Source organism: Gymnogyps californianus, chromosome 13, assembly GCF_018139145.2.
Source record: "Gymnogyps californianus isolate 813 chromosome 13, ASM1813914v2, whole genome shotgun sequence".
In the NCBI taxonomy this organism is placed as follows: domain Eukaryota; kingdom Metazoa; phylum Chordata; class Aves; order Accipitriformes; family Cathartidae; genus Gymnogyps; species Gymnogyps californianus.
Window position 1 is genome coordinate 5,572,069 of NC_059483.1, and position 27,244 is coordinate 5,599,312.

Below are 27,244 nucleotides of genomic sequence, written 5' to 3' on the forward strand. Positions count from 1 at the left end.
GGAGCTGCGTTTTGTATCTGCCTGCTGGGGAGCAGCTGCAGGCGGATGAAACCAATAGGGATAATGGTGATGCTGAATGGGAAAAGAGGATTTTTGAACCTGAAAAGGGCTGTTTATGTATCATAACCCCCTTTTCAACGTTGTAAACCCTTTGAAAGCAGCCCCTCTGCCTCCTCTTTGCTCTGCGCAGCACCGAGCATCCAAGTTGGCTCTCTGGTAACAGCAGCAGCTCAATATGGTTTTTGTAGCATGCGGGAGGAATGGGGAAAATTTTGAAAAAATCTCAATTGGCTAACAAATTTCAGCATTTTTCAATTGTATGCTAACTCTTAAGCAGCAGGCTGGCATCTACAGAGTGTTGAAAAATACTGTGAATTGGTAATTATGACTTACAGCAGGAGATCAGTTCAGCTTAGTGTTTCCAAAGCCTCAGAGATCAAAAGGTGCCAGTGAGAAAGATAAAGTATCGAGTGGCAGTGAATATGCCAGGCTGCCTGAAACTTAGTTTCACTGTCTAGTTTGAGGAAAAAAATGTTGCTGAATTTTGTAGGGGGGGTGGGAAGAATGTGGATAACATTTCTATTGAGGCATGGACTATTTCCAGGAAAACTAATGAGGATGTAAAAGGATTGCTGAGGTGCTTTTAGGTTTTTATATTTTTGTCTGTTTTATCTATTAGTTTACCTGATAGAGCAGTAATTAAATGAAGAAAAGCAGTAAGAAGAAGGAAGAGGGCAGGATAAACGATGGCTTGTTCTTTCTTAATTTTCCACCAAATGCAGAGCAATACGACCATTTTTTTTTTTAAGCTGGCAAAGTACGTATTTCCCTTTTTCGTACTCTCTTCTTTTCAGCTGTCATTTCCAGGAAATGGCACTGTCAAACGATATATGTATGTGTCACGTTTCAGCCCGGTCCAGGGAGGCGGTGTGCAGGGAGGGGGGGGGGTCAGCTTACCCCCGGTTCACCGCTGCCGTGCCCCGAGCGAGATGGAGCCTGGGTGCCCCAGGCACCCGGGACCCTTGTGCATTTGTGCTTGGACTCATGGGTGCTGTGCAGTGGTAAGGAGCTGGAGTTGTCTCCCAGGTGGGTAGCTCCCAGGCTTTTAAGAGCATCGGTAGATAAGGATCGAGGTTTTGAAGCAGTGGATATCAAGGGAAGCAAAGGATTTGCGAGCACACATGCTGCCTAGGCATCACCTCTAGCTGCTCAAAGGGTCCCAAGAAGAGTGAGGTTAATCAGTAGTAGAAATGGTCTGATTTTAAGACGGCAAAAACCTCCTTTGCCAAGGAGGAGGGCAGTCTTTGCTGAAGGGCAGCCCATCTGTCTGGAGTATATCTAGTAAAAATTGAAGATTCTTTTCACCGCTTTCAAAATCCTTTCACCAATTCCCCAGATTATTGGCAAAACAAGGGTAGTGGCAGATTCCTTATAACTCTTCCCCTTCTGCATCAATTATGTGTCTTTGCGAGGCAGAGCTTTGAGTCAGCTCTCCTTCATTTCTCTCTTCTGGTTGCTCCCAAGGGAGAGAGTCTCTTGGTAATAGGAGCTACATCAGTTCAGAGAAGACTACAGTTTTGTTCCCTTCTCAAATGACATATGACTATCAGGCATCTCATGAGTTCTCTGAGTGGGCACATGAACTGAACCTTTTAGGAGTCTTGGTGATTAATGGCCTGATGGGTAGGAAGCAGACGCTCATTAGAAGTCTCGGGGATCTGCCTGGTGGAATTAAATAGCTGCCATGTTAGTGATGCCCTTTTACCCTTCTGAGCTCTCCTGCGAACGTCACCAGTGCCGCACGAAAAAGGAAACAAAGTTCGCCACAGGGTGGGTTAGGGGATTTTTTTGCTTTTGTTTTTGTTGCTCGTGTGTTGTTGTGTGGGTTTTTTTACAGCGCAAGCACAGGAGATGTTTTAATTAGCCCTGGTAGGGTTGTTTCTTGCCTTATATGAAACTAATTATGAAGGATCATGGGCACGTTGGCATGGCTGCGGTCCTTGTGTCTCAACCTGGCTTCCGAGGAAAAATATGTAATGCTGCCGGTGTCTGCGGATAGGGCTGGATCCCAGTGCCAATGTCAAGTGGGGATTTTTTCCTAATATGGACAGTAGTCCACAAGGAGCTGGATGAAGTCCATCAAACTAACGTCGCCAACAGCTAGTAGAAAGTTTGGCTATACTCTGCTTGGACCAGCCCTGAGTTAGAGCCCAGAAGGTAAAAGGCTTTTTTGCTCTGTTACGTCGCGTTGCCAAGCGTAATGTACTAAAAGCACAAACCCAGGGATCCTGACGGGAGGTGATGCCTGTTCACCAGTTCCCTGTGCAAATAGCTGTACAGTCATGGCTTTTGCAAGACGAAGCCTTTTTGTTTTGCTTTGCTTTGCTTTGCTTTGTTTTGTTTTCCCCCAAAGAAAGCTTGGAGCGCGATGGGAGCGGGCGCTGGCACGCTCCTCCAAACCCTTTCCCTTTCTAATTTTTTTGGGACATATGCCTGCCTTTATCTTCTAGCCTAATACTGATGAAGTGCAAGTGTTTCCACTCACAAAACTTCCACTTGTCCTAATTTTGAGAATGTGAAATTTGTGTATGTAATTTTTTATCTGAGTACTCACTAGTGGATTATACAACCAATGCTTTAAACTGGCAGTGACAGCTAATTCCTGGTCAGCAGTAAGTGTTAGGTTTGTTTCTAAGGAAAATATCGTGAAGCAAGGGGGGATTTTGTTGGTTTGTGTTCTTTTTAAAAGTCTTGATGTTCTGTATTAGACATAGACTGTTCTTAAACATCAGTGTGTGATTCTGCCTTCCACTTTAACAAAAGTCCCATGTTCCTTTTATGTAGTTTTATACTGCTAATGATGTTGCTTACTCCAATACCTATGTGCGTGTACATTTAAAATGCAGTCTTCCCCTTCAGCACACCGCTGAAACATAACAGAACCGATCTTCTTTAGTGATCTCCTGTGCCAGAATTTTCATGTTTTGAAATTAAAATAGATTCTCCTTATCTTCTCATGGCCCCTTTGATCCATTGGTCCATTGCCTGTGAGTGTATGGTGGCACTAAGGACAGAGGACAGGGAAGCTTTAGCTTTGCGTGGCATCATTAGCTCCAGAGCATTAGCAGCATCCCTATGAGGAATGACCGTGCTCCCCGTACGCCAGGAGAGCAGCCTGCTTCCCCACGCGTCCCCCTGCGCTCGGTGCCAGGCGGGGTGCTCCCCCTGCAAGTGCCCTGTGCGCACGCCGGGCGTTTCTGCAATGCTCTTCCCTTTTCCCACGGACCCTTTCAGTGTCTCGGCAGTGGAAACTTGGTAAGAGTTTCCTGTAGCGATACCTGCTTTCCAGGTCCCCGATCTTTTCCTTCCTCCAGGTAGCACATAGCTCCAAGGACTAAATTTGCAGATTAGACCTGGGTTCATCTGTGCAACCAGCCTGTACCCGTGCCGAGAGTGTGCGTGTTTTTGTTTTTCCTGACTGTTCATTCAGTCCAAGGTATGTCGTTTGTAGCTGGTCACAAGTGGTGAACCGAATAGCTTGAACCGTTCTGCCAGGGCTCTGTATGCAAGTACTGTCAAAACTGTTCTCAGTGATGAGTCAGTTCCTTTTTTTTTTTTCTTTTCTTTTTTTAATGACGAGTATGCAGCTAGTGTACCCATTAGCGTGCAGAGGGATGGCATAGAAATGAGGATACACATGTGTATGTATCAGATGCTGAAGAGCAGCGTTCTTGTTATAAATATAGCTCGGCTGTGTTCCTTCTTACATTTCAATTTTATAATCTGTTCCAGAAGATTTGGACAAAAATACTGTAGTGTAAGAGAGCATTAGTTTCTGGGTTCTTCAAATAATAATTCTTAGTACGGAAACTAGTAAATAAACCTTTAAAGATGGGCAAGATGACATCTTCCCTAGTTCTAGGAATTGGACTTGGGGTATAGATTTATGGAAGGTAAAATAAAGGACAAGTAGAAGCAGGAGCAGAACTGTGTGTTTTATTTTTTTAGTTTATTGCTAAAATGTATGAATCGTCCTTTTTTGTTTGTTTTATTGGTATGATTATATATGATCTATCTTTACATGTATACTTTTTAGACCTGGTGGGCCCACTGTGATTAAATGTTTGCTTTGAATACGTGTCCAGCGTGTTAACTTTTCACAGCGGAAAGTTGTTAAATTCATTTTTCTACAAGGGAGGCAAAAAAAAAAGGGGGGGGGGGGAAGGAGATTGTTAAATGTATGGAAACCCTTATTGGCTGAATTATATAACTGAATTCATTCAACATGCTCAGTGTATCTTGTTCTCCTTTCAGTATTGCCACTCTGTTCATCACCCCTTTTAGTGCTTAAGGCATATGGCATGCAGTACATCCAGGGAAGTGTCAACAATATGGCATATGTTATACATACTGATCTTGATACACCGTAGAAAATAATGGGCCTAACTTTAAAAGGCACGGTGCTAAGAATAGAGCGTGCTGCAACATGCAGACAGTGAATCCGCCATGAATGTCATGTTTGAAGACAAAAAGAGCTGTATTTTTCATTACTTTTGTGGCTTGGTTTGTATTTTGGCGTTACTGTAAATTAAAAATATTACGGTCAGATGAGTACAGGCTGGATCTTCACCCGCCTGACGCTGGTACCACGGACTCTGTGGAGACTTGGGGGTCAGCTTGCACACAGACGGTGGCAGGGTCGGTGCGTGTGTGTGCGGGCAAGCGGGAGCAGGCAGGGAAGGCAGGGAGCTGTGGGACCTGCCCACCCGGTTCTCCCGTGCCCAGGGCTGCCCATGTGAGCCGAGGTGGGGACAGGCAGGGATGGGTGCTACCGACACCCATCCGCGGGAAGAGGGACGGGGACGGAGGATGTCCTGATGCGCTTCCAGGAGTCATTAGAGGGTCGCATTAGCTCACCACTTAGCTCTGTCTCCGCGCTGTAAATGAGCCTGCACAAGCAGATTGCTACGCTTACATTAAAACCACAGTGGTGGAAATGAGTCTTTCCAAAGACTCTTCCAAAGACCTGCCCATTAGGATCTGACTGCGAGATCAGGGCTCTCATCTGGACTCGCAGCAGTAAAATGAAGATGAAACGCTCTGTTTCTCATTTCTGGATCCTGGACTTAGCTCCCCGTTTCGCAGTGAATCTTTCGTCCCAGGAACGCACATTTTTAAATTAGAAAAAATTTAAACAGAGGGTCCTTTGAAACACTCGGCCTGAAAATTGTTCCAGGGAGTTTCACCTTTAAAATAAATGATTCATACCATCGGATAGGTGTATATGTGTTGTGTATGCGTTGCTGTTTATTGTGCTGCACTGGCCTGGCTCGGAAGCTATAACATCTGAAGTGCAGAGAAGCAGTGACTGGAGAAATATCTTCTTTCCAACAAAGACCAAATATTTGTCTGTTATCTCTATGGCCGTTTTAGCGATTCTTGATATTCGCAGAACCGTGCAGATCGCCACACAGATAAAATAGAACAACAAAATATTTATTTTTTATCTTTGTTGAATGCCGAACGTTTTGTGCATGTTTACGAGGGTTAAACATTAATAGCAGATGTTGTTAATGAATAGAAGACTTGAGCCAGCTTCTGAGACCTTTTAGTTAGTACATGAATTTTCTGGTTGATGACAATACTTGTAACATGCCTAATTATGAAGTAGTGTTCTAATCAAGCCTTGAATAACTGAAGAATTTCCCCTCCTCTTTTGCGGTTATTTCAGTGGCACACATACAGATCGCTTCAGTGCCTGTGCTTATTCTTAGTGATTTTTCTTTTCTTAGAACATTCATTGAGGTTTTTCCCCCAAGAAGCACATTTATTTACGCTGAATGTCGGCGCAGGGACGTGCACGCACACGCACAGACGGCTACGCGTGCACGGCGCGCGCGTCCCCTCCATCCCGTCCCCACCAGCAGCTGAACTGGTGCCAGCCTCTGAAGTTGTTGTCCCAGTTTGTCACACTTCCAGGTGAAGTACGTGAAAGTGATTATAGGTAATAAATATCTTTTTTTTTTTAACTTATTGCAGAGGCAGTTTTTCCCCTGTTAATGAGGGTAATTTGACTTGGTTGAAGGATTGCAGTTCTTAAGAATTAATGCAGCAATCCAATTCAAAGATTTAAAGAGATCTAAGATTTTTCACAGGTCGTGTGCTAGTGAATGTGCTCCTATCACATAGCAGCTAATGGACTTGAACAACAGTCTGTCATTTACTGTTACCTCAGTGTATAGCAGCTTTGCCCTTGATAGCAAGTATACTTTCCCAGCAGTGCAGGTTATTTAGTAGTGCGGTATATTTGTAACACTTTTAAGAGACAGTATCCTATTTCTAACAGCCCTAATTACTGGATAAAGCGAGGTTACCTTTCTGACTTTCTTAATTACGTGTTTGGATCCTAATCTGCACGAGCTGAAGTATTTTATGCTCTAATAGCCGACTCCTCATTTTTTTCGGATTTGTCTCTACGTATACACCTCTATAAAATAATTTCTGTATTGCATTTTCCCTCTATCAATGCTCAAAGGTTAATTACATAAATATGGAAGTGTTAGGCACTAGTCTCCATAAGGTCCTGTTATTTTTAGGGATGCATTATTACCTTTTAACAGTGTTTTGTAATGACTTATTTGTAAATGGTGTTGGAAATGCTCTAATTTCTTGATCCTATTATGTTCCTGGATATTAAAAATCCTATTTTAAGGTAATTAGAAGGATTCTCTTCTATTTAAATGTGTGTTCTCTAGACAGTGTCACTCTATACTCTGCACACAAGAACCTTTGTTCCTTAATTAGAAAAAGGACTAGAGCTCATTAATTGTGGGTACAAAGTGATGTCTGCTCAAATGGAGAAGCAATAATACAGTTTAAATAATGATTGATCCTACTTTTTAAGTCTTATACTATTTCGCACTGATGGTGATAAATAAGCAACATATAATGCAGGTTCCAAAGCATTGTATTCAGATTTTTATTGAAAGATCTCTTTTTGCAAGGATAAACCTCTGTCGGGCACAATAAATAAAGGATGGATGGTATGTACACAGCGTCTGCCATTTAGAAAAGTCAGCATTTGTCAACAGTCGCACCATAGTGATAGCGGAGATACTGGAGTTAACTCCACCCCATACTTTAGAAAATGAAATAATTGTGGTAGCTGTGCAGTCAAAAGCAGTTTGGATCTTGGCCTTACAGAGCTATTATTGTGATGAAAAGAATATTTTAATTACTGCTCGCAAACAGGATGAGTTATAAATGTTTGAGTATTTTGCAGGGTGTTGTTTTGGAGGATGGAGACAAGTGTACTTTGTTGTCTCAATTTTACCATCTCCCTGCCATCCCCTTGGGAGGAGGACAGACTTGGGAAGTTAAACCCAACACCTTTTACCGAAAGGCTTGGCTTTATATGATGGCCACAGAGCAGGGGTGGTTTGAGATGTGCGCCGTGCGTCGCCCGAAGGCAGGGCGAGCTGCCAGCGAAGGCTGTTCCCAAAAATCAGGAGCATGTTGGCGCTGAGCTTGGCGGTCCCGTTGCCAGGGTGGGATGCCGGGACGGTGTCTGTGTGGGTTTGGAGTTTGCGTCTTTTGTCATCTGAAGCTTTCCAAAAGTCAGGGCTGGGGAGGGCAGGTCGTTGGGATGTGCATTGTTCGAGGGCGATGCCCCTCGGGCTCCCTAGCCTGCGTCTCCATCTCCTCCACAAACCCAGCGGTGCCTGCTCCTCTCCTTGCCCCACCTCGCCTCAAAGATTTGAGAAAATCAGTCTGATTTTTCCAATCGTAATGAAAACCCGCATTAACAAGGCAAAGCATTTCCTACGTGAAGAATAGGAAAGTTGGAAGATGGAGTCATTAGGCTTGTTTTTCCTGCTAATAGTTTCACGAATCAAAATGGTGCACGCTGGAACGGGGTTTATATTTCACTCAAAGCGTATCAGCACTGAAAGAACCCCAGAAAATGGGGATTTTCTTGGTATCCTTCTCTGCTGTATTCTTCTTGGTGGGAAAGAAAAATAGTTTTTAAAAGATAAAAAACCTGTTCTTCAATTGACTATGTAAAAATCTTATTGCAGTATTTATTCCAAACCTGCACACATAATGTTCAGTCAAGGAGAAAACAGCAAAAAACAGTTGTTGATGGACTTAGCAGAGAACTGGATTAAATAAGCATTAGTCTACTGAAGCTGATTACAGGAATATGAAAATGCAGTATCTTAATGGTACATATTTTCATGTGGCAGCTCAGTTGCCTTTCATTTTGCAGCTAATATGTCTATTCTTATGAGTCATTTACTTCTTTAATTACCTTTTGCAGGCAAGGCACCATGGTATATTAATGTGAATGATTTTTACTGCCAGTTTATCATACAATGCCCCAGAAGTTGAAAGGCGTAATTGACTTGGAAGAGCAGCTCATGAAGGAAACAATATTTAGTTGACAGTTTTCCTTGTACTCTCTGTTGACGTTTATGAGTTTACACTATGCTAAAGGAGTAATAAACACAATTTTCTTTCAATAACAGGAAAGAGTCGCTTTTAAAATACATTTGTGGAAAACAGATTTGTTCATTTCTCGAACAATATAAAATAATGCGTTTCCAGTGATGAGATGTATATAAGATTGTCAATTGAATTAAACCTCGGAAGGTGCATTTATAACCTGCCTTAGAGCGTTAAAAGATATTAGGGTGCATATGAATCGAATCAATTTAATGAATATTTAAATTATACACAGATTTGGATAAATCATATTCAGATCTGCGTGTTAGATCATTTGGTGGCCTTCTCTTGCCATCAGGTACGAAAGTTTGAAGTGGGAATTTGAGGGACGGAGGCTTTGTTTCTGGAGATGGAAGAACGCTCATCAGAAAGCTCTTGATAAACCCTGGTTGGGGGATTATTGCCAAAACTTTCTATAACTTTCCTGAAGCCACAGACTTGAGGAAGGTTTAAAATCAGCTTTGCAATCCGTCAAAGTCTATTTTCTTCTGGAATGCTACTTCTATTGAAATGACCTTGTCAAATCACAAATTCTTTTTTTCAAGCATCCCCAGGACCGTGCCCAGGTATGATTAATCATCCCATCCCACTTTAATTAATTTAAAGGCGCACATGCCCAGGGCGGGAGCTGGAAGCCGGCTGGCGAGGCGAGCGCTTCCTCACTCGGCTTGCAGAGAGTTAAACTTTTCACAGTTTTCCCCGATTGTTTGCAGTTCAGCCCTCTGCAACATAATGAAAGTTTTCTAGCCATCTGTTGTTAAGCTGGCGGTGAGCAAGGCCAGTATATCCAAACAAAGTGCTGGCCTGCTGTAAACTGAACCTGTCAGTTTAGCATAGCTGGGCTGACCTCCCCGAGGCGCGGGGCAGCCGGCGGTACCAGGCACTGGCTGCGTGCTCGGCTTCCAGGGGAACTACTTGGGGGGACCGTGTTTACTTTTTCCACTTAGCGTTCCTCCCACAGGCTTGAACTAGTTTATACTAAATCTTTAAATTGACACAGATTTTTTTTTCTATTCTGAACTTCCCCCCCCCCCCCCCCCTTTTGGGGCATACTGGAAAAAAATCTATTAAAACCCCATGATTGCTGGAATTTGAGCTTTTTGGAGGTGTTGTGGAGGGACACGGGACAGCAACTCAGTGCATGCGTGTGTGCCGGCGAGATTGTCTCTCAACAGAAAGAGGCATATTCCCAAGTATCCCAGCTTGCTTTCTAGCTCCTATTGTTCCCTTTGTTCTGTATTATTTAAGATCAGTTACTCATTTGCTTCTGAGGATTGGGAATAACAGGCAAGGTAGAGCACAGCAACCAGCGTCTATTGTCTTCCTGTGAACCGCCGTTGCATCCAGAAGTGGCTGAAGCAGCCTTCCTCCTGCTTCTGTTTGCTTCTGCCTGGGGGGGGTGGTAGTTTCAGCATAAGGTGCTAGAGAATTTGAAACTTTCTGAGCGGAATTGCAAAGATCAGACTGGAAATGCCCTTTACGTGCAGGGCTGTGGGGTGGGGGGTTGTTTACCTTTCTCGTTGGTACTAAATACGTGCTGGTTTGGCCTCCCCTGCTCTGCCTCTGTGCATTTGTGCTTTTTCCAGTCTTGTTCCTCAGATTGCCTTCCCTTTTTCCTTCCTACATAAATGCTAGTTTATTTATTCCGATTTGTCTGGGAGGTAATAGGTGTCATTTCCCTGGTAATATTCACCCAATGCAAGCAATTTTAACCATTTTTAAGATTGGCAACAAAACTCGAAGCGCCTGTGCCAGGAAAGCGAGTATTAGGTATTACCTGTTTTCAGTGTTTGTTTTTTGGACTAGACTTACAGCAAATACGTTTATGCTACCACTACTGCCAAAATCCCTCTTTCTGCTTTGTTTTCCACACTTGTGCTATACCTGCTCGCCGGTCTTTGCATGTTTTACTTACCTCATGATTCTTGGAAAGCAAGCCTGATTCTCAGTGACCCCAAATGCTGCAGTTGTCAGTCAGGAGGAGTTTTGCCTGAGGAAGAGCTGCCGAATTTGTGCTGTGCGTGAAACCAAGCTACACCTTTGAAAAAGTGCATCGCAGCCAGTGTGTATCTTCACAGTGTGTAGCAAATGTACTGCAAGCTCGGGAAAAGCAGTAAAAGTCGTTAAAAGTCATACTTTGCCTTTCCAGAAGACTGCACCAAAGGCTTGTGTGGGTCCCCACCAGGAGGGTGGGAGTGCCCAGGTGAGGGGATGCACGGATGCAGTGTTTCAGGTTACGTCCCCTGCCATGTGTTTTTGGGGCAAAAGGAGTATGACAGTGGTGAAAAACACTCAATTTTAAATTAAAATGACTGCACTTTACTAGGAAACCCCATCCGGCTCTAATCTGTTTGTAAGGTGACTGACACATAAAGTGCTTTTTGTTTTAAGGTGGAGGGAAATGCATTCAGGATAGAGTTTCTGGTATAAATGTCAGGTGCAACGCAGTGCATGCTCACTCAAAAAGTCAAGCAGATAACCTTGGCATTTAGGGACATTGCCTTGTATAAAATGAAATTGTATTTTGTTTTTAAAAAGGAGGACTACATTAAGAGGTCACCTATTAGCTGTGTTTTTGCTAGCTGTCTGAAACTCGGCTCTACTGTCTATTAAACTCAAACCACTATGTAAACATTCCTGTGTTGTTCCTGGTCTCTACAATGGCCAAGGGGATCGAGTTTCACCTGCCTGCACATCTTCAAGCAATTAAAGCAATTAGCTTGAAGCCATTTCACATTCAAGGTCTACTGTGACATTCAAGTCCAGAAGAAGTCTAGGGGAAAAGAAAAAAGACGACTATAGAAGGGCCACTGTGCAGCACACGCACACAAATAACCTGAGAGGGCGTTTCTGGACTTACAGCGACTTCCAAATGCGGTCGTGAGGCTTTGTAGCGGGCATGCAAAGTTGCTGCTGCGAAAGGGAAAAGATAAAGAAAAAGCACCTAATGATCCTTTAAATTATACCCAAGTTTCGCCTGTTTTGCACTGGGAAAGGAGGGGGAGGAGAGAGAAATAGCAACATGATTTGGAACGATATTTGTGTGAAATAATACGGTGCTGGTCTTATTTACCGACGTTTCTCCTGGCATGGAGATCATATTTTTCTTCTCATTTAGGTGGGGATTTATATTTGGTGTTTACATTGTAAAACTGCACTCATTCTGGCTAATGTATCCGTTACAATGACATTCAGCGTTGAGTTTAGTGATTCCAGCAGTAAGTCTTGAAAGCTGCTATTTTTTAAAAGGTTGGAGCAGATTAGTGGTGACCTTAAAAGATTAAACTAGTACAGTTTAAAGATAAATAATCAGCCTTTAGCACATTAGATAGCTACATAAGCATGGCAGAAGGTGACTTTCTTACAACAGTTTCAGAATCCAGGAAGCATTTTTACATTTGTAACTTGACTAAAGCAGGGAATGGTGTTTTGCAGAAAGTGAGGCATAAACTGATTGCACCACTTCAAATTGGTTAATACAGTTTTAAATCCACAGTTTTCCTGTTGGTTTTATTATGGAGAAGAGGCTAATTTTAAAAGCTATGCCTGCTGCAAAAGAAGATCTTGCTTTGCTGTCCCGGAGGGTGTTCTTAATCAGAAATAACCGCAGGCTAAATTATAATGTGGAATCCTGCTGCCCTTTAACCTAACACTGCTGCTCGTTCAGTGTTTGTTAACAAACAGCTCTAAGTACAAAATTGTTTGAGAATTACTTTTTCATTATATTTGCTGACTTCAATTAGAATAAGAAGCTTATTTGGGGAAGAAAAATTAAAAATGTATGGGTTTCTAGAGAAAGTTTCAGCAATTGTTTCCCAGCAAGTGCCGTCTTTGGTATGTATCTGCGGACTCCGTGGCACACGTAATTCAATTTAAATAAAATTATCTTCTGAACTAGTATTTCTGCACTGGTGGGAGAGGCAGAGCTCAAGAGCATCCCAAGACTCAGCCCTTTGAAAGATGCACAAGCTAAAATGGTGGCAGGGGCTGAGGCCAGGGCCCCTCTTGCGCCTTGCGGGGGGATGCAATTCCCCTGTTTCCTAACGAAGAGGCACAGATTCCCCGTCCCTGTGGTGTTTTGGAGGGCTGGGCTAGACGCAAGTGGCACGGTGTCCTGTATTTATTTCACTTTGAATAACATGTAATTGAAACGTACGCTTGGCAAATTAATTGGTGAGTTGAAGGTAAGAACTGCTGAGTTAGTAGAGACGGCACAAGCCCTCCTCTTTTTCCCCTTAAGTTTACATGCTGGAGCGGAAACACTGTGGTACTCGGAAAGGAGGTGATGCCTCTGTAAAGCAGATCTTTCCAATTTATTTTTTTTTCTAGCTTAGTCTTCTGTTTCTATGATCTGCCTTTTGAACTGTTTTTGTGGCTGATCAGTTCCACCTAATATGTCTCTTGATTTCTGCTATTGTAATACTCAGACGACATGCTGTTCTCTTCATTTTTATAAGCTTTAGATGCTCCTGCCTGTCATACTCTGGCGGTTTATCTTCAGCGTCTGGATTTGCTTTCAGACTTGCATGTCTATCAAGCTGCTGTTGCTTTGAATGTGAGATCAAAAGAAGATGAATTCCAGTAAAAAATTTCCTTGTATGAAGAAAAGATTGGGGGCCTATGTAAACATCCCACTGACAGCTCCCAATGAGTTATTTTAGCAGAGCATTAGCACCCAGAATGACAGACAGTCCAAGACTACATGCTAAATAACAAATCGGTCCCTTCAGCGGCAGCAGCACGTTGCCACAACAGCAATACATTTTCTAAAGGAATCCTGTTCCTCTTTTTTATTGAATATGGCTGTTCGACTGCTCATCTCTTCACGAGCTGCCTTTGAGTGCCAGCCCCAGTTTACTTTTTCTTGACAATATCTGTGTCATGTCACCAATATGACAGAAGACAGGGCTTTGATAATTGGGTGGGGAGACGGTTAGTTAGTCATCTCGAGTTAAATAGGTAGTTTGTTTTAGGGAGGGGAAGGAGATGACAACGAAGGGAAAGCATCTGCCTGAATGCTAAACGCACGCTTTCGGAGATGCTGGATGCAAGTCCTGCGCCCGAGACAAGTTGCATTTTTTGGGTGGTTGTTTATATTTCAGTTCACGCAGTTAGAGAAAATAGCTCTGAAGCCCGGCCAGCCTCAGAAGTTGGTTTTAAGAGCAAGTTACAGCACTGTAGAGGGTAGGAAAGTCAAGCTTGGCTGAACTTTTGTGCAAATATGAATTTGCCTAGATGCAGAAGCGAGGTGTGCTTTTTGCCGCTGTTTGGTCTAGTTGGGGACATAATTAGTTCTGCATGTTTCTGCTTACAGGCGGGGGGGAATTTAATAACGCAGAATTGCTAGATTTTTGCGCCTGGTGTAGCACTAAACCCAACTTCGAGATTACCTGCGAGCTCCAGCCGATCTCGCCACTTCGCAAGGGAAGAATTAGGGAAGGAATGCTTTGCGGTTTCTTTGTCATTTAGTAAAAGCAGAGGTTGCTACTGTGGAGGCAGAGACCCGGTGGCTGCCGGCGAAGGGCAGCGCTCCAGCGCCGTCTCCCTCCAGCCTGCGCTCCGGCTGCACAGCACTTCCTGTTTATTCAAACATCTTTTTACCATTCTTCAGCCCCCGCTTCACAGAAACAGCCAGAAACACATCTCCAGCGTGAAGACGGAAATCTAAAGGCAGACAGTAAGAGCTTACTCTGTTAAACTCTTCATTTTCTCTGCGAGTGCTCAGAGAAGAGGAGCGTGCAGGCAGGGCTGAACTTTTAACTTGCTGCCTTGCGCGGGCAGCTTGGCCGCGCAGGAGAGGGGAATTGCTTAGGTTTAAAGCAAAAGAAGCCAGTTCAGGTTGTTTACTGCGGTGTTGACAATGAGGGTGGGTTTTTTGGCACAGCTTCGGAGAACCGTGGCGAGGACTAAGTCCTCTTTTGGGGCGCCCGTCGCCTTGCGACGTCCCACGGGAGCGGGAGCAGCCGTGTGTCACTGTCCCCGCTGCTCACTGGGTGCTGCAGCTTCTCCTCGCACTTGCACAAGTGGCAAAAAAAAAAAACCCAAAAAACAAACCCTCCAAAAAAAGGAAATGTGGCTGCTGTTCTGGGCAGCAAAAGAGAGAGGTGCAAGCCCGCCGAGTCGCTTTTTGTTTTCCGCAATTTGTTTGCATCGTGGCTCTGGCACTGCTTGCGAACCAGCCTCGCTAATATTTGTACCAATTTCATGCTAATAAAAATCAGGCTGGTGAGACAAGCATGGCTATTATCTCATTCATATTACTATTGTTTAGACCTGTGGTACTACAAAAGGAAAGGGAAAGCGTGCTCACGCCGGGTAATGGTTGTTAACTTCTCACGTGAGGGATTTTCTCTGCAGTTTTTCAGTATTAATGATTGTTGTATGAATGGTCTTCAGGGGTTGTTGGAAGATAGCATAGATCCTCTGGGTAATCCGTGTTGCAGCATGTATGCTGGATTTTTCCTTCCCTGTTCAAGTGACTTAAAAAACTACTTGATATTTCTCAGTTGTTTCTCCCCCCTCAAAAGTCCACTGAAATAGCAGGTAACTTTTTTTTGGTAAGCATTCGTGGTGCTCATATAGTGTGAAGCATAAGAGAAAATGGAAAATATGCTGCCTGCCCTATGGAGAAAACCCATCCTCCTCGAGGCTTTTCCTGCCTTTCCAAGATCCAAATACACTTTAAAATTTTAAACTATAAACCCCCATCTTCCTAGAAAAGAGAGAGAGAGAGAAATCAAGCTGTGTGTTCAGCCAAACCGCAAGTACAACAAACATATTTTTAAAATATATTGCTAGTCTGGCTTTTTAATGTTCAGAAGTTGTTCTACTTTGCAGAAAAAAAAAATGGTGTTTGCAACTGCCTTAAGGACAATTTGTTTAACAGTAGGAGTAATTGCATGGGGAAAATGGAAAGAGTGACTGAAGTTATTTACTCAGATGTTAGTGTAGGTGTGGGGCAGAAAACTCACTGTGGGAACAGTGGGCTGCTTTTCTTGGTATCTTAGTCTATTTGATGACCATCAAATTTCCCAGCTCACTGGTTTTGTTTTTTCTGGATGGCATGTTTGATTATTTATCAGAAGGGAAAGGGAGTAGCTGAAGCAAATAAACATGTGACCGAGCTGTGTTTTGTTTTCCACTCAGAAGGCCGTGCCCTTTAACAGATACACAGAAAATAATAAACGTATTGTTTTATGATAAAAGGAAATTATGTGTATCATTTTCTTTAGCAAGGCCATTAACCCCTTGTGTTCGGTGGTCTCCGCCTTCTGGCAGTTTATTGGGTTTGCAGCTGGGAATTAAAGGCACTTAAAATCCTCTCTTGTGTGGAACGTTTCCATGGATTACTGCTTCACCCCTTTGGATTTGCTGGATTTATTACGTAGTCATTTCTGCCTCAGCATATCCCCGGTCCTCTCCCCAGTCCTACTTGGGATATGATTGACTAAATGAGAGGCGCTTTGAATTTGCAGAAGGGTGCTGACTTCTGAAGAAAACCTTGGAGAGTGCTGGTGGGATCTTTTTGCCACCGATATTGGTGCCTGTGCAGCGCGAGGGGTTGTAGCTGTACTCGGTCCATTACAGACAGTGTCAGTTTTTGTGATTCTTTTTTAAATGCCAGGTGTCTAGCATGTAGCGTGTAGTATTTCCTTTCTAATACCAGCTTAGGACAATGCTCATTATCTTCCCTGAAAAAAAAAAAGCCCTATAAACTAAATCACTGTCAGGAAGTAAAATACAGCTTTGCCTCATCTCTGGGAAGCATGTTGCATGCTTTAGCTGCTTTTATGGGATTAAAAGAAACAAGTTAAGACTGTCATGCACATGAAAGGAAACCGAGATGTGGTTTGTTTCACATTGTGCAGGTAGGTATAAATTTAATAGACTGACTTGCTTTCAAAATCTCTCTTTGTCTCCCCGAATCGCATGTCAGTTCCAGCACGTTGATGAGCTCTGCGGTCCGTAATAGCGCCTGACTGCGGCTGCCCCGCAGGTGCCGTGTCGGCAGGAGGGTCCTCCTCCTCCTCGGGGATGTAGGTTCCCTCTATGGAACGGCTTCAGATCAAAAAAAGGAAAATTTGCCTGACATCTTGAAGTTGCGTTCAAGTACGCGCATCGCTGGTGGGTCTGGGGAGGAGGAGGTGGATGCTTCGTCTGCCGGCTCCGGGGGGGTCAGCGCTCGGTGGGGAGCCCAAGTGGGTGGCAGAGACTGAAGCTGTGGGTTTAGTTTTGAGGGAGGAAAAAATGGCAGTCGAAATACCAGGGAGAGGAAGGGCTGGTGAAATAAGGACCTGAAACTTAAATGTGATGTGAAGAAGAAAGAGGAAATGAGCGGCTTGGGGCCAGGTGACGTGGGCAAGGGCTGGGCTGGGGGACGTGGCCAGCCACCCTGTGCCCGGCAGCTCCCCGAGGGTTGAGGGGGCTCGGGATGGGCTGGGGAACAGGGTTTGGGGTCGGCGGTGTGGGATGGAGGTACCCGAGAAGGCAGAGGGGCAGGGAGCGGTTGCATCCCGTCGGACATGGGATCTCTCCAGCCCTGGCTGTAGTCCTTGGGCAGAAGCCCGTGAAGGACAGTTAGAGGACCTGTCCATGGGGGAAAGCTTCCTCCTGGCCTCCAGCGATTAAAGGTTGGCTTGTGCCCTGAAGCATAAACATTTGTACCCTGATTTATATTTTTATCTTTCCAAAGGTAGCTGTAAATGCTCTCATTACTGTCTGTGCAAGTGTCTAATCCTTTCTTTGCATCCTCCCCATGCTCTTGGCACTGGTGATATCTTGTGACAGTAAGTTCCAGAGAGTAATTATGAGTTGTGTATTAAGAAAGAAAAAAAAAATCCCTTTATCTGCTTTAATTTTTTTTTGGTTGTTGTTGCTTCCTGACTTCATTCAATGTCCCCTTTCTCTTGCGTTATGAGAAATGGCAAATACCACCAGATGTACCTTCTCAGGCCGAGTCACAATTTGTGTACTTTTATCATCTCCCCTCTTACTCATCTCTCGCTAAACTAAACACTCCCACCCTTATCAATCTTTCCTCGTATCTGCCGAGGCCTCTAATCATTTTTGTCGCCTCCATCTGAACCTTGCCTATTTTTGCTTTACCAGAATCTTTTAAAATTCAGGTTTTTAGAAGCTGTTGTAAATTAGGTTGTGCCATAGGCTTGAAGTGCAGAGATGTGATTTGCAGCATTAGTTTAGCATGTTTTGGGCTGTCCCAACATTTTACTTCCTTCATTCACCCAACAGCAGCAAGCGTCCGATGGTGCATGGTGAGATGTCCACAGTCAGGGGCTTTATTTCATGGGCCTCTGAGTACAAGTTTATCATACAGTGTTTTGGAAAACAAGCTTAAAATATGTTCCCTGTTTTGTTGACCACACAGGGTAGCGCGCAAGCAGCTGTATGCAATATACTATTTATGTTGTAGCAACAAAAAGGCACTCTTCCTTCTCCCCCCCACCTTATCCCTCTTCTCTGTTAAAAAATATGAGAACTTCCCGTGCTTTTGACATCCAAGAAAAACGTGGCTCAGCAGTGAATAGTCCTCCAAATATTCAAAGGTCTGGTTCACTTTTGGATAAACACAGTAGTTCAGAATCTGATCTCGAGCCTACAGAAACGAGCTGGAAATCCCATAAGATTTTTTTCATCACTCAGACATAGTTCAGTTCTGGTTCAGTTTGCGCGGGGAGCCAAGATTTGTATCCTTTCTCATTTTACCAGGATGTGTTGGCCCATCCCTCCTTTCTTGCTGGTACAGACCGCTACATGCTGTGAATCTTGACATGCCAAAATAAAGAGAGCCATTTTTAATGTTTGGGAGCTTCTTGCCAGATGCTTTTTAAATGGCTTTGATGAGTCTTGACTGTGACTCTTTAAAAGAGGGGACAGAAGGTGTTTTTACAGTGTAACCGCCTGAGGATTTTGTTTGTGCCTCGAGAATGGGATTTTTGTAGCCGTTGTCACTGTCGTGGCTGGTTCGGGGTTCGCAGGTTTCTGGTGTTTGCTGAGTTTGACCTCTTACCTTGCTGCCTCTTGCTGCCTGCCCCCTTCCATCCTGCTTGTGTCTCTGGGTATTTGAAGAAAATACCTCGGCCACCTTTCCCTCCAAGTTGGTGGAATTCATGAATAAATTACAAAATTAAAATCGGGTGTTTTGGAGGCAAATCCCTGTTGTCCCCCTGCATGGGGCTGGGTCCCCGCTGCTGCAGAGCTGGGATAGCAGGCAGGGACCTTGCCAGCCATGGGATGGGCTGCAGAGTGGCAGGGCAGGAGCATCGAGTCTGCTCGTCCTCCTGCCGGCAGAAGTAACCTCAGCACCCATGAGGACGACGTGTAGCAGCGCTGGGGCACAGGCAGCTCCACCCTGTGGGTTTGGAAGAAAAGGTTTCTGTTTCCAGTGCCTTTTTCTGGAGGGATCTCCTCAACTGGTAGCCAGGATCTATTCCAGAGGAAAGAAACTAAGCCTGCTGGAAGAAAAATAAAGACTCATCTTCTTTCCTTATGACTGAACTATTCTAGGAGATGCTTCAGCGTGAGGCACGTTGCCAGCTCCCTTGCTCCAAGCCTGCCCCCGTCACATCAGGGACAGGATGTGAGCTGGGGTTTGTACATGTGGACCTCCAGGTCCCTTCTCTTTTTCCAGCATGGGAATCACCCATTAGTCACTTGGCTAGATCAGTCTGTTGCGTCTAAGCAAAGCCTTCAGGGCCAGCTGATCATTTTATTCGAGTAAAGGATTGTTGTTGAAGCTCTCCTCTTTGACGAGCTGGCTGGTTCCTCTTTGATGAGCTGGCTGGTAGCCCCTTGGATGGAGCCAGCCTTGCAGAGGAGCTGCAGCTGAGCGAGGCGCTGGGTGCAGGCAACCGGCAGCGTCTCCCCTGGCTCGCAGCATCACTCTGCTGCACCTCTGGAGTGGAGGTGGGTACAGCGTAGATGGAGGAGGATTATTTAATGAAACAAGGAAATAGAGGATGAGATGGGGATGGGGGTGATTTGAATCCAGGGCTGGCGAGGAAGCTGGACAGCAGGGCTGCCTCACCAGGTTATGTTGGATCCTAGCTGTGTCCCATAGCAGAGCCCTGTGTCCTGCCTGCAATTATCCCCAGGCTTCCCCGCTGTGGTGCTGGGAGCAGTGTTGGGGCTCTTGGCCTTGGCTTATTTTGATGTGTAGCGCATAGGGTCAGGATGGTGGGAACAGGGAGGGAGCACGTAGCAGCTCGTTTCCCAGTTCTGGAGGAAGATGAAAGAGCTGGGTACGAATGTCAGAGGGAATAAGTGCTGCGAGAACATCTGCTTCTCTTTTTTGCATCTTCCACATTTTATTCCTCCTCTTCATTTTGATTCCTTTCCTATTCTCTCTAGTTGGTTCTTCTCACCTCCCCCTGTTCTGTTCCTCCCAGAGGAACAGCACTACCCACTGCTGTCGCTTTGCACTATTTTTTATTTTTTTTCCTTTTTGCATACTGCTCCGCTCCTCGCCAGTTTCCACACGTTGTGTGGCTCCTCAGCCTGTCGGAGGAGAGCTGCAGCAGGGCTCCCCTCCAATGTGTCTGCCTCCTACCACCGCTCCTCTACATCTGCTGCTCCAGGAGAAGAGGGTGTCGCAGGAGAGGAGATAGAGGAGGCAGGAGTGGGAGAGACATGAAGCAGCTCTGAAGCTCGGGTGCATCCGGGCTTCCGAGCTTGTGAGCTGCGTCTTGCCGCTCTGCTGGGAGCAGCTGTGGAGCGGAGCGGGGTGTGAGGACAGATGGGAGCTCAGAAAGAAGAGAGATTGCTGGCTGAGTCTAAATCCCCCCTCGTCCCACCTGGGAGAAACAAAGGTACTTGCCTTGCGAGACTAAATGGAAGCAAGAAACCCTTCTGAGAGGTGGGCCATGCCTCCACTGGGAGAGGCCCCTTTAGCTGCCGACCGGGCGGTCCCTCAGTGCCTAAAGCCATTGCGAAACTCGAGGAAAAATAGATGGTGGGAGAACTGCATGCCTGATGCTGCAAAGCCATGCTTCACCTAAAACACGGTGGGGAAAGCTTAGCAGCAATCATAGCTGTGTAAGGATCTGGCTATCTGTTATTGCTCAGAGGTCAACACAGAAGGTCTGGCTTCTGGCGTCTGGGACTGGGGTAGCATTGTGTTTTCTCCAAGGGTAGATTTTGCCCTTAAAATGTCTTCTGTCTCATCTCTCTCTGCTTGTTGTGTTATGTTTTGCTTTTTAATGACCATAACTGAAATAACGGACAGATGATGATGTTGGCTGGCAAGTAACTTTCCAGATTTACTGCTTGGACACTTCACATGGCTGCGGGACCATCTCTGATTTCTGGGAACACTTCCTAACTCCTTTCTCAAGTTACTTTCCTGATGGGCAGCTTTGTCCACCTCAAAAGGCCCAAAATCCTTAGGAATCTGTAAAAACACATGGGACTTTGTTTTGTGCCCTTCTTGCAACTTCTGTGTGCATGCTTCTCCATTTCGGAGGCAGCCAATTACTGCACAACTGCCCTGGGAATTGGCAGTCAGACAGGACGCCTGTTTCTTTTGCATCCTCATGCCTGTTGCTCGTCTCCTCACCCTCCAACGTACATACCTTTCCATACGTCCTGCAGTTCCCTGGATCAGTCTTTCCGTGCCTGATAAACGTCAGGTGCGGAAACAACCTTCTCCTGGCATTAGAGTCAGGCCCATTATAGCTGTAGGTCTTCATATTTCATTAATAGCTGATTGATATTAATATCGGTTGGAGCAGATGGGAAGGGAGGAGCTTGAGCTCTTTTTCTTCAATAAAAATAGGCTGATGGAAAAACAGTTGGAGAGTCGTTGCCTTGTTGTACTGGCTGCAGCGGTGGAACAAGTTAGCAAGAGGCTCCATAGGACTGGATCCTGTTACTGTTTTCCTTATGTACTAACACTGTAAGCAAGTATATGGCATTTAAGCAGCATTTCTATTTTTAAAGTTCTACCCTCTTTTTCCAGTGTATTTCCCTTCCCCAGCCCCCTTCCCGAATCGGGAGTTTCTAGCCACATGAAGTCAGAGGCAGGGCTGTCTTTTTACCCTTTGAGCAGAACTTGCCCAAAGAGGATGGTGAAACCGAAAGATTGAGCCGCTTGCATGAAAATGTTGAATTACAACAGTAACTCGGATGATAACAGTGCCGGATATTCTGGGCAAACAACAGCTGGGCAAACAAGTCACGTTCTGTCTGTCTTGCAATAAAATTGTCTTGGTCATCTCAAATGCGTACTTTTTTTTCCCCCCTCGGTGCTTAACTAGTTGGGAAACATTAAATGGTTGCCACTTCCCTAAGCCCAGGGAGAGGGGTTTTCAGTGGGGCTTCCCACTTACTCTGTGGCATGTTTGAATGAAACAGGCTTGATTCATCTCACAGTGAATGTGCTGTTAAAATTTTTCCTGGGTTAGGTGTCACCCAGTGTTAACTCCCAAATATCATCCAAAGTTTGTGCAATATCTCTAAAGTACAGCGTTTCAGTTGTCTTTTTACTGGTCTCTGTTTTATGCCAGAAAATCTCCTCATCTCTGAGTGATTTCCTAATGGATAAGAAAATAGCTTGGGAGTTCATTTACTGTATCTTGCATTTAGGCGTCGCACCGAGCACAATCAAGATGACTTGGCTGGTAGTGAGCCTTTTACTGATGTCGTCCTTTCAAATCCCTGTTGATAGTGACCAGAAACGGTGGCACTCGGAAGATGCGCTTGCTAGGGGATGCTTTTCTTTCTCTTCCTTCAGTAAGTGGGAAGATGTCCTATTTGTATTTTGGTGTAGAGAGGAGGATGATTGCCGATGCTGTGTAATTAGCTGCTGGAGGCCAGGATTGGCATCTGGGTCTGGTTGTCCCAAGCAGCCGTGTCCAGGCTTGCAGGCTCTTCGAGCAGCGCAGATGGGTGGCACATAGCATGGCTGCTGGTAATCACGGACCAAGATATCTGAAGAATCTCTGTGGTTTCAGGGGCTCTTGGCATCTCTACCTGCTGGTCTTGTGAAGGAGCACGCAGTTGCCCGGATGCACAAACACGAGCTGGTTTACCGCAGCACTCGGCAATTGTTCACTTGCAGAAGTGCAAGCACGTGGTGGAGATTTAGGATGTAACTATGGCAGTGGGGAGGAATGTGTGAAAAGAGCTTGAAGATGTCAGAGCACCTGCTCATGAGGAGAGGGCCATGTTAGCAGAGCTGTTGGCTAGCAGTAAACAGTCCTGGCACCCTTGTTTCAGGACTTGGCAGCAGCAGGAGTTGAACCGAGTCCAGCTTTACTCTCTACTGCCTGTTCAGTAAGTTGAGGACAAGGCAGATGATTAAGGAAATGTGGGGAAACTGCTACAGAAGCTTTTGGAAAGATAAGAGACTTTGGTCTCCATGTCTGACAGTCTGGCACTTCTCACTAGCATTGAATTCACATGCAAATCAAAGGCAACATCTACTCCCACAGGAAGCTTTATTAATGTACAGGCCTGCTTGCGAATCTCCGTGCTGATGAAGGTTGTGGGACTGACTTCACTCTCAAATTAATTTCCCTGTCTATCCTCACTTGAGCACTGTGCAGCATCAGCAGGCTCAGCAGGGCTCCCACGCCAGCACCCAGCGATGGGCTCCACGCGGGAACGGTTGCTGCGTGGAACCAGAGAAGGGGGTAAGGGTGCGGCACTTGTCGGCTTGGATTAAATGACATGTGCTGGCGTAATGAGAGCAGGTGTCCACTGGGCTTGAACTGACATCAGCAAATTAATTTCACGAAAGCGCTCCAAATGGGCTTGAAATACTTTGCATATAAGAGGAAAGAGGGTTGGTGCTTCCCTGACTGAGCTAGCCATCTTTCTTCTATACATCCCGTCATGTGTAAGGAGTGTGGATGAGACTTCGAAATGGCAGGGGTAGTGCTTGGTCCGAGGCGGGAGGGAGGAAAGGCTGAGCAGGGAAATGTAGAAAGGCGGAGGGACTTGGGATCCCCGAGTTCACCGTACCACCAAGGACGCAGTAGCTACGTGATGCAGATGTTCAGTAAGAACCAGATCTGAGCTATAAACAACCTTCCACATCTTAAACCCAAGCTCATCTGATGCTTAGCTTTTATTGCTGTCAGTTATTTATAAGCAGAAGAGTGAAATCTTGAGAGAGATGGGAAATGCCATGTCAAGCTGCAATCCCCTGAGCTGTCAGCTTGCCGCGATCTCACCCGCACCTGCCCCTCCATGTTTCTCCCTTTGCTCTTCCTGTCCGTCCCGGCTCCTTGTATCTGTGATGCTCTCTCCAGCCAACTCATTCGTTACTCTCATTCTTTTTAATACTTTCCTTCCCCCCGCCGCTCCACTCTCCATGCTGGTCCCTCCCTCTCACCATCGCTGGTCCCACCAGGTCTCAGCGCCAGGACAAGTGCCAGCTGGACGTGGAGCAGGGTGGTGTAGATGTCACCTCGAGTGGAGAGCCTGCACAAGGGTGGGTGTGCGGGGATGTGGGTGCTGTACGGATGGGACTGGAGCAGGGACAGAGCTCTGGCTTCGCTCCATCAAAGCCTTGCCATTGTGAGCCTGACCCTGAGCGCAGAGATCTTCATCAGCGTGGGGTCAACTGTGGTAAGGGCTCGTGGTGGCAGCGGCCACCCCGCCGAGCTGCACAGAGCTTCGTGGCCAGCTCGAGTAGAAAGCAGGCATTTCTTGCACGGCTACTTGTTCTGGGAATCTTCAAAAAATTCTGGCAGCCAATTTTAGTTGTGCAACCTCTCAGCTGCCAGAACGGATAGAATATGATCATATCACATGAAATGCATGCAGGGTCTGCTATAGCAACTGTATTTCAAAGAGACAACACATATGGTGACTGGTTCTTTTTGGAATAATATCTATAAGTTGACGATGTTTTATTCAAAAAGGCTGTAGCTTGAAAGGTTAGGTAGGGATGTTCTGATTGTTTAGAGTATGATTAAAGAAAGGCTTCTGTGGTTTTTTTGGCCTATTGAATCTAATTACTGGGAACTAAAATGATCATTTGATTGCACATTTACCTGGAATTATTCTTCTGCAGAGCCAGTCTTAATAATATATAATAATATGTTGCGCTTGTACTGTATAGCGCTTCTTGTCTGAGCAACTCAAGAGTGCTTTACGAGTATTCATTAATTAAATAAGCCATACAACACCCCTGTTAAGTAGGTGAGTATTTGTTGCCCATCCCCTTAAGTCTTGTAGGTTTTATTTCTGCTGCCTCTGCCCACCCTTGAAGATGCTTTAACAGCTAAATAAGCTAATTCAATAAAAATAACATTTTTTTAACCATACTTAGCACTTTCTGCATAAAGGTTTCCTTTGTTGCATTGTATTAATTGGTAGGCTGTAGAGTCTTCTGGTTCTTGACGCTGAACCGACGGTGGGGGTGGTTGTGTGTGTGGGAGCACAGATGCATGCCTGTCCTGGTGTGTGTCTGTGCCCGGCAGCTCCTCGCACCCCTCGCGGGGACATGGGCTGTTTTAGAGGTGCTACGGGTGCGCTGAGCTCCGACCAGCTTGAAATGCAAAATCTGATTTTACCTTCGTCACACCAAGCTCTGTTGGAAATCGCATCCACCCTTAAAGAGTTTTGCTGATCCAGTGGAGACTTGTTATTAAATTTGAAAGGAGGGCTCATTGCCAGAGCACGGTAAGGTCTCTCCTCCCCGCTTGCCCTGGCGTGCTGGCCGGCAGCAGTGGTTCTTCAGTCCCCCGGGCTGCTGAATGTCCCTTCAAAAGCAAAAAGATGGGTCTAGGCCGTAAAATAACAAGGTTTTACTGAGGGGTGGCAGATCCAAGTTTGCAGTCCTTGGTGTCAAACCTTTCCTGGCGGTTCTGTGCTGAGATGAAACACTTTGCAACTTGGAGAAGCAAGTGAAACCTGAAGCGTATCTGACTCCTTAATTAAATAGGTATTAATTAAATCACTCAGAGAGCATACACAGTAGGAGTGGGGAAGGCTTTTTCCCTCCTTCCATGTAGGCATCTTGTAAAGGGACTATTTTTCTTGTTTTACATTAATGAAGTCTTCAGCCTTCCCACTTTTCCACCTACACATGTACTGAACGTCTCCAAGGAGACCAAGAAGGCCTGAGTCCGGTGCTGGTGAATCCTCCGGGAGCAGCGGGCTCGGGTCTTGCCAGCAGAGCCTCAGCTGTGCCACAGCCTGTCTTGCAGGGATCGTCCTTGCAGTCCCCTGGCTGGGGAGCCGGGAGGGAGCCAGGGCAGGGACTTTCTCCTTGCCCTTCTTTCCCGTGTGTTTCATCTCCTCTTGCTTTCTTTTCCGCACCTGATGCACAAATCAGGCCTCGCAGAGCGGCTGGCTCCAGTGTCCAGGGACGCTTTTCCCTCGCTTTGCATGCAATTTTGCAATAATCCCCCACCACGTGATGCTCTGCTTGCACTTTCGGGATCATGTCCCTTGCCCCTCCGTCCCGTAAGGCCGCACTGTCCCTTCACTGCTCTGCCCCCCCCCGTCTGAGTCCCCACTGCTGGTCCCTCACGAGCTCTTAGGGATTTTGGCAGGGTGAGATGCTGTCCCTGCTTTTCATTGCATTCACTCCAGCTCCTCACAGCTTCCTCAGCCTTCAGCACGGTACCTCTGGGACTCAGCACAGCTCCGCCTGCTGCTGGCTCTCCTCTTCCTCCCCCCATAGCCTTCCAGAAACTTCCCTGACTTTCTCCAGAGCTCAGGAGAGCAGACAGTGATATATGACTGCCCTCTTCCATAAACCTAATGTGACCCACTGGAGAAGAGGAGCATGAAAGCCATTAGCACATGAGCCTGCCTGGTAGCAAGGAGGGCTATGAGCCGCTCCAGGTTGGGGATAAAAAGAACCGTATGGTGCTTACCACTGGGATTCCTGCAGTTACTCGAGGTTCCCACCCAGGAGCTGAACATCAGCTGCTGCTCTTTTTCTCCACAGTCAAAATGGGAAATCCAGCGGTGGGATATCGCCCCATTACGTGCGAGTGCTGAGTTGTTGGTTTTTTGTGGAAGCCACTGCTTCCCTCAGCAGAGGTGCTTTGGGAGTGGAGCGGTACCCCATGACCAAGGGGTGCCTTGACCCTATGCCATACGTGTAGCTCCCCATGCCCTGTCTGCTGTAAACTGAATTTTCAAACCTCTTTCCTCGCAGGCTCTCCAGGTGGCACGGCAGCTTCTACTGCAACAGCAGCAGCAGCAACAGCAGCAGCAGCAGCAGCAACAAGTTAGTGGATTAAAGTCTCCGAAGAGGAATGACAAACAGCCAGCCCTTCAGGTAAGGGCAGCCTGTGTGCCTCCGTGAGGGGCTGGGGCTTGTAAAAGCTGAATAAATGCGTCTTACTTGTGAATGTTGGGATGGGAGCTTCAGGAGCTTCCTCCCAGTGAAGTCCACAGAGCGGCTGTGGCTGATGGAAGTGGCGTGAGGACCGGTGCTAGGTGCTCTTGAAAATCCCACCCATGGTGTATTTACAAGTCATGAGCGGGCACTTTTATTAGCATCTGGCAGGGCTGGATCATGACAAAATGGAATAGCTTTTGTTACTGTGTCATTGTGCATAGGAGATTTGCATTACCATTTCTGTTTGATTGCTGTTCCGTTTGTAGTCTGTTCACTCAAACCGTTGATTTGCTGTGTCAAGGATATTGGGAAATACTAGGATATCATATCATCAGTGTGTTTTTTCCCCTTTTATTGTCTGCTGATTTATGGACATCTTCAGAAATAAAATCTAAATATTATCGGGCTTTGTGCTGT

General features: G+C 45.8%; 1 protein-coding gene across 1 annotated transcript in view; it reads left to right on the forward strand.

Annotated features, from left to right (window-relative positions):
• The window catches only part of FOXP1 (forkhead box P1), a 197,494-nt gene that overhangs the window by 60,659 nt on the left and 109,591 nt on the right, over positions 1–27,244 (forward strand). Inside the window, exon 4 of the mRNA XM_050904489.1 lies at positions 26,642–26,764. Within this exon, the coding sequence (XP_050760446.1) occupies positions 26,642–26,764 (123 nt within the window). The remainder of the gene's footprint in view (positions 1–26,641; positions 26,765–27,244) is intronic.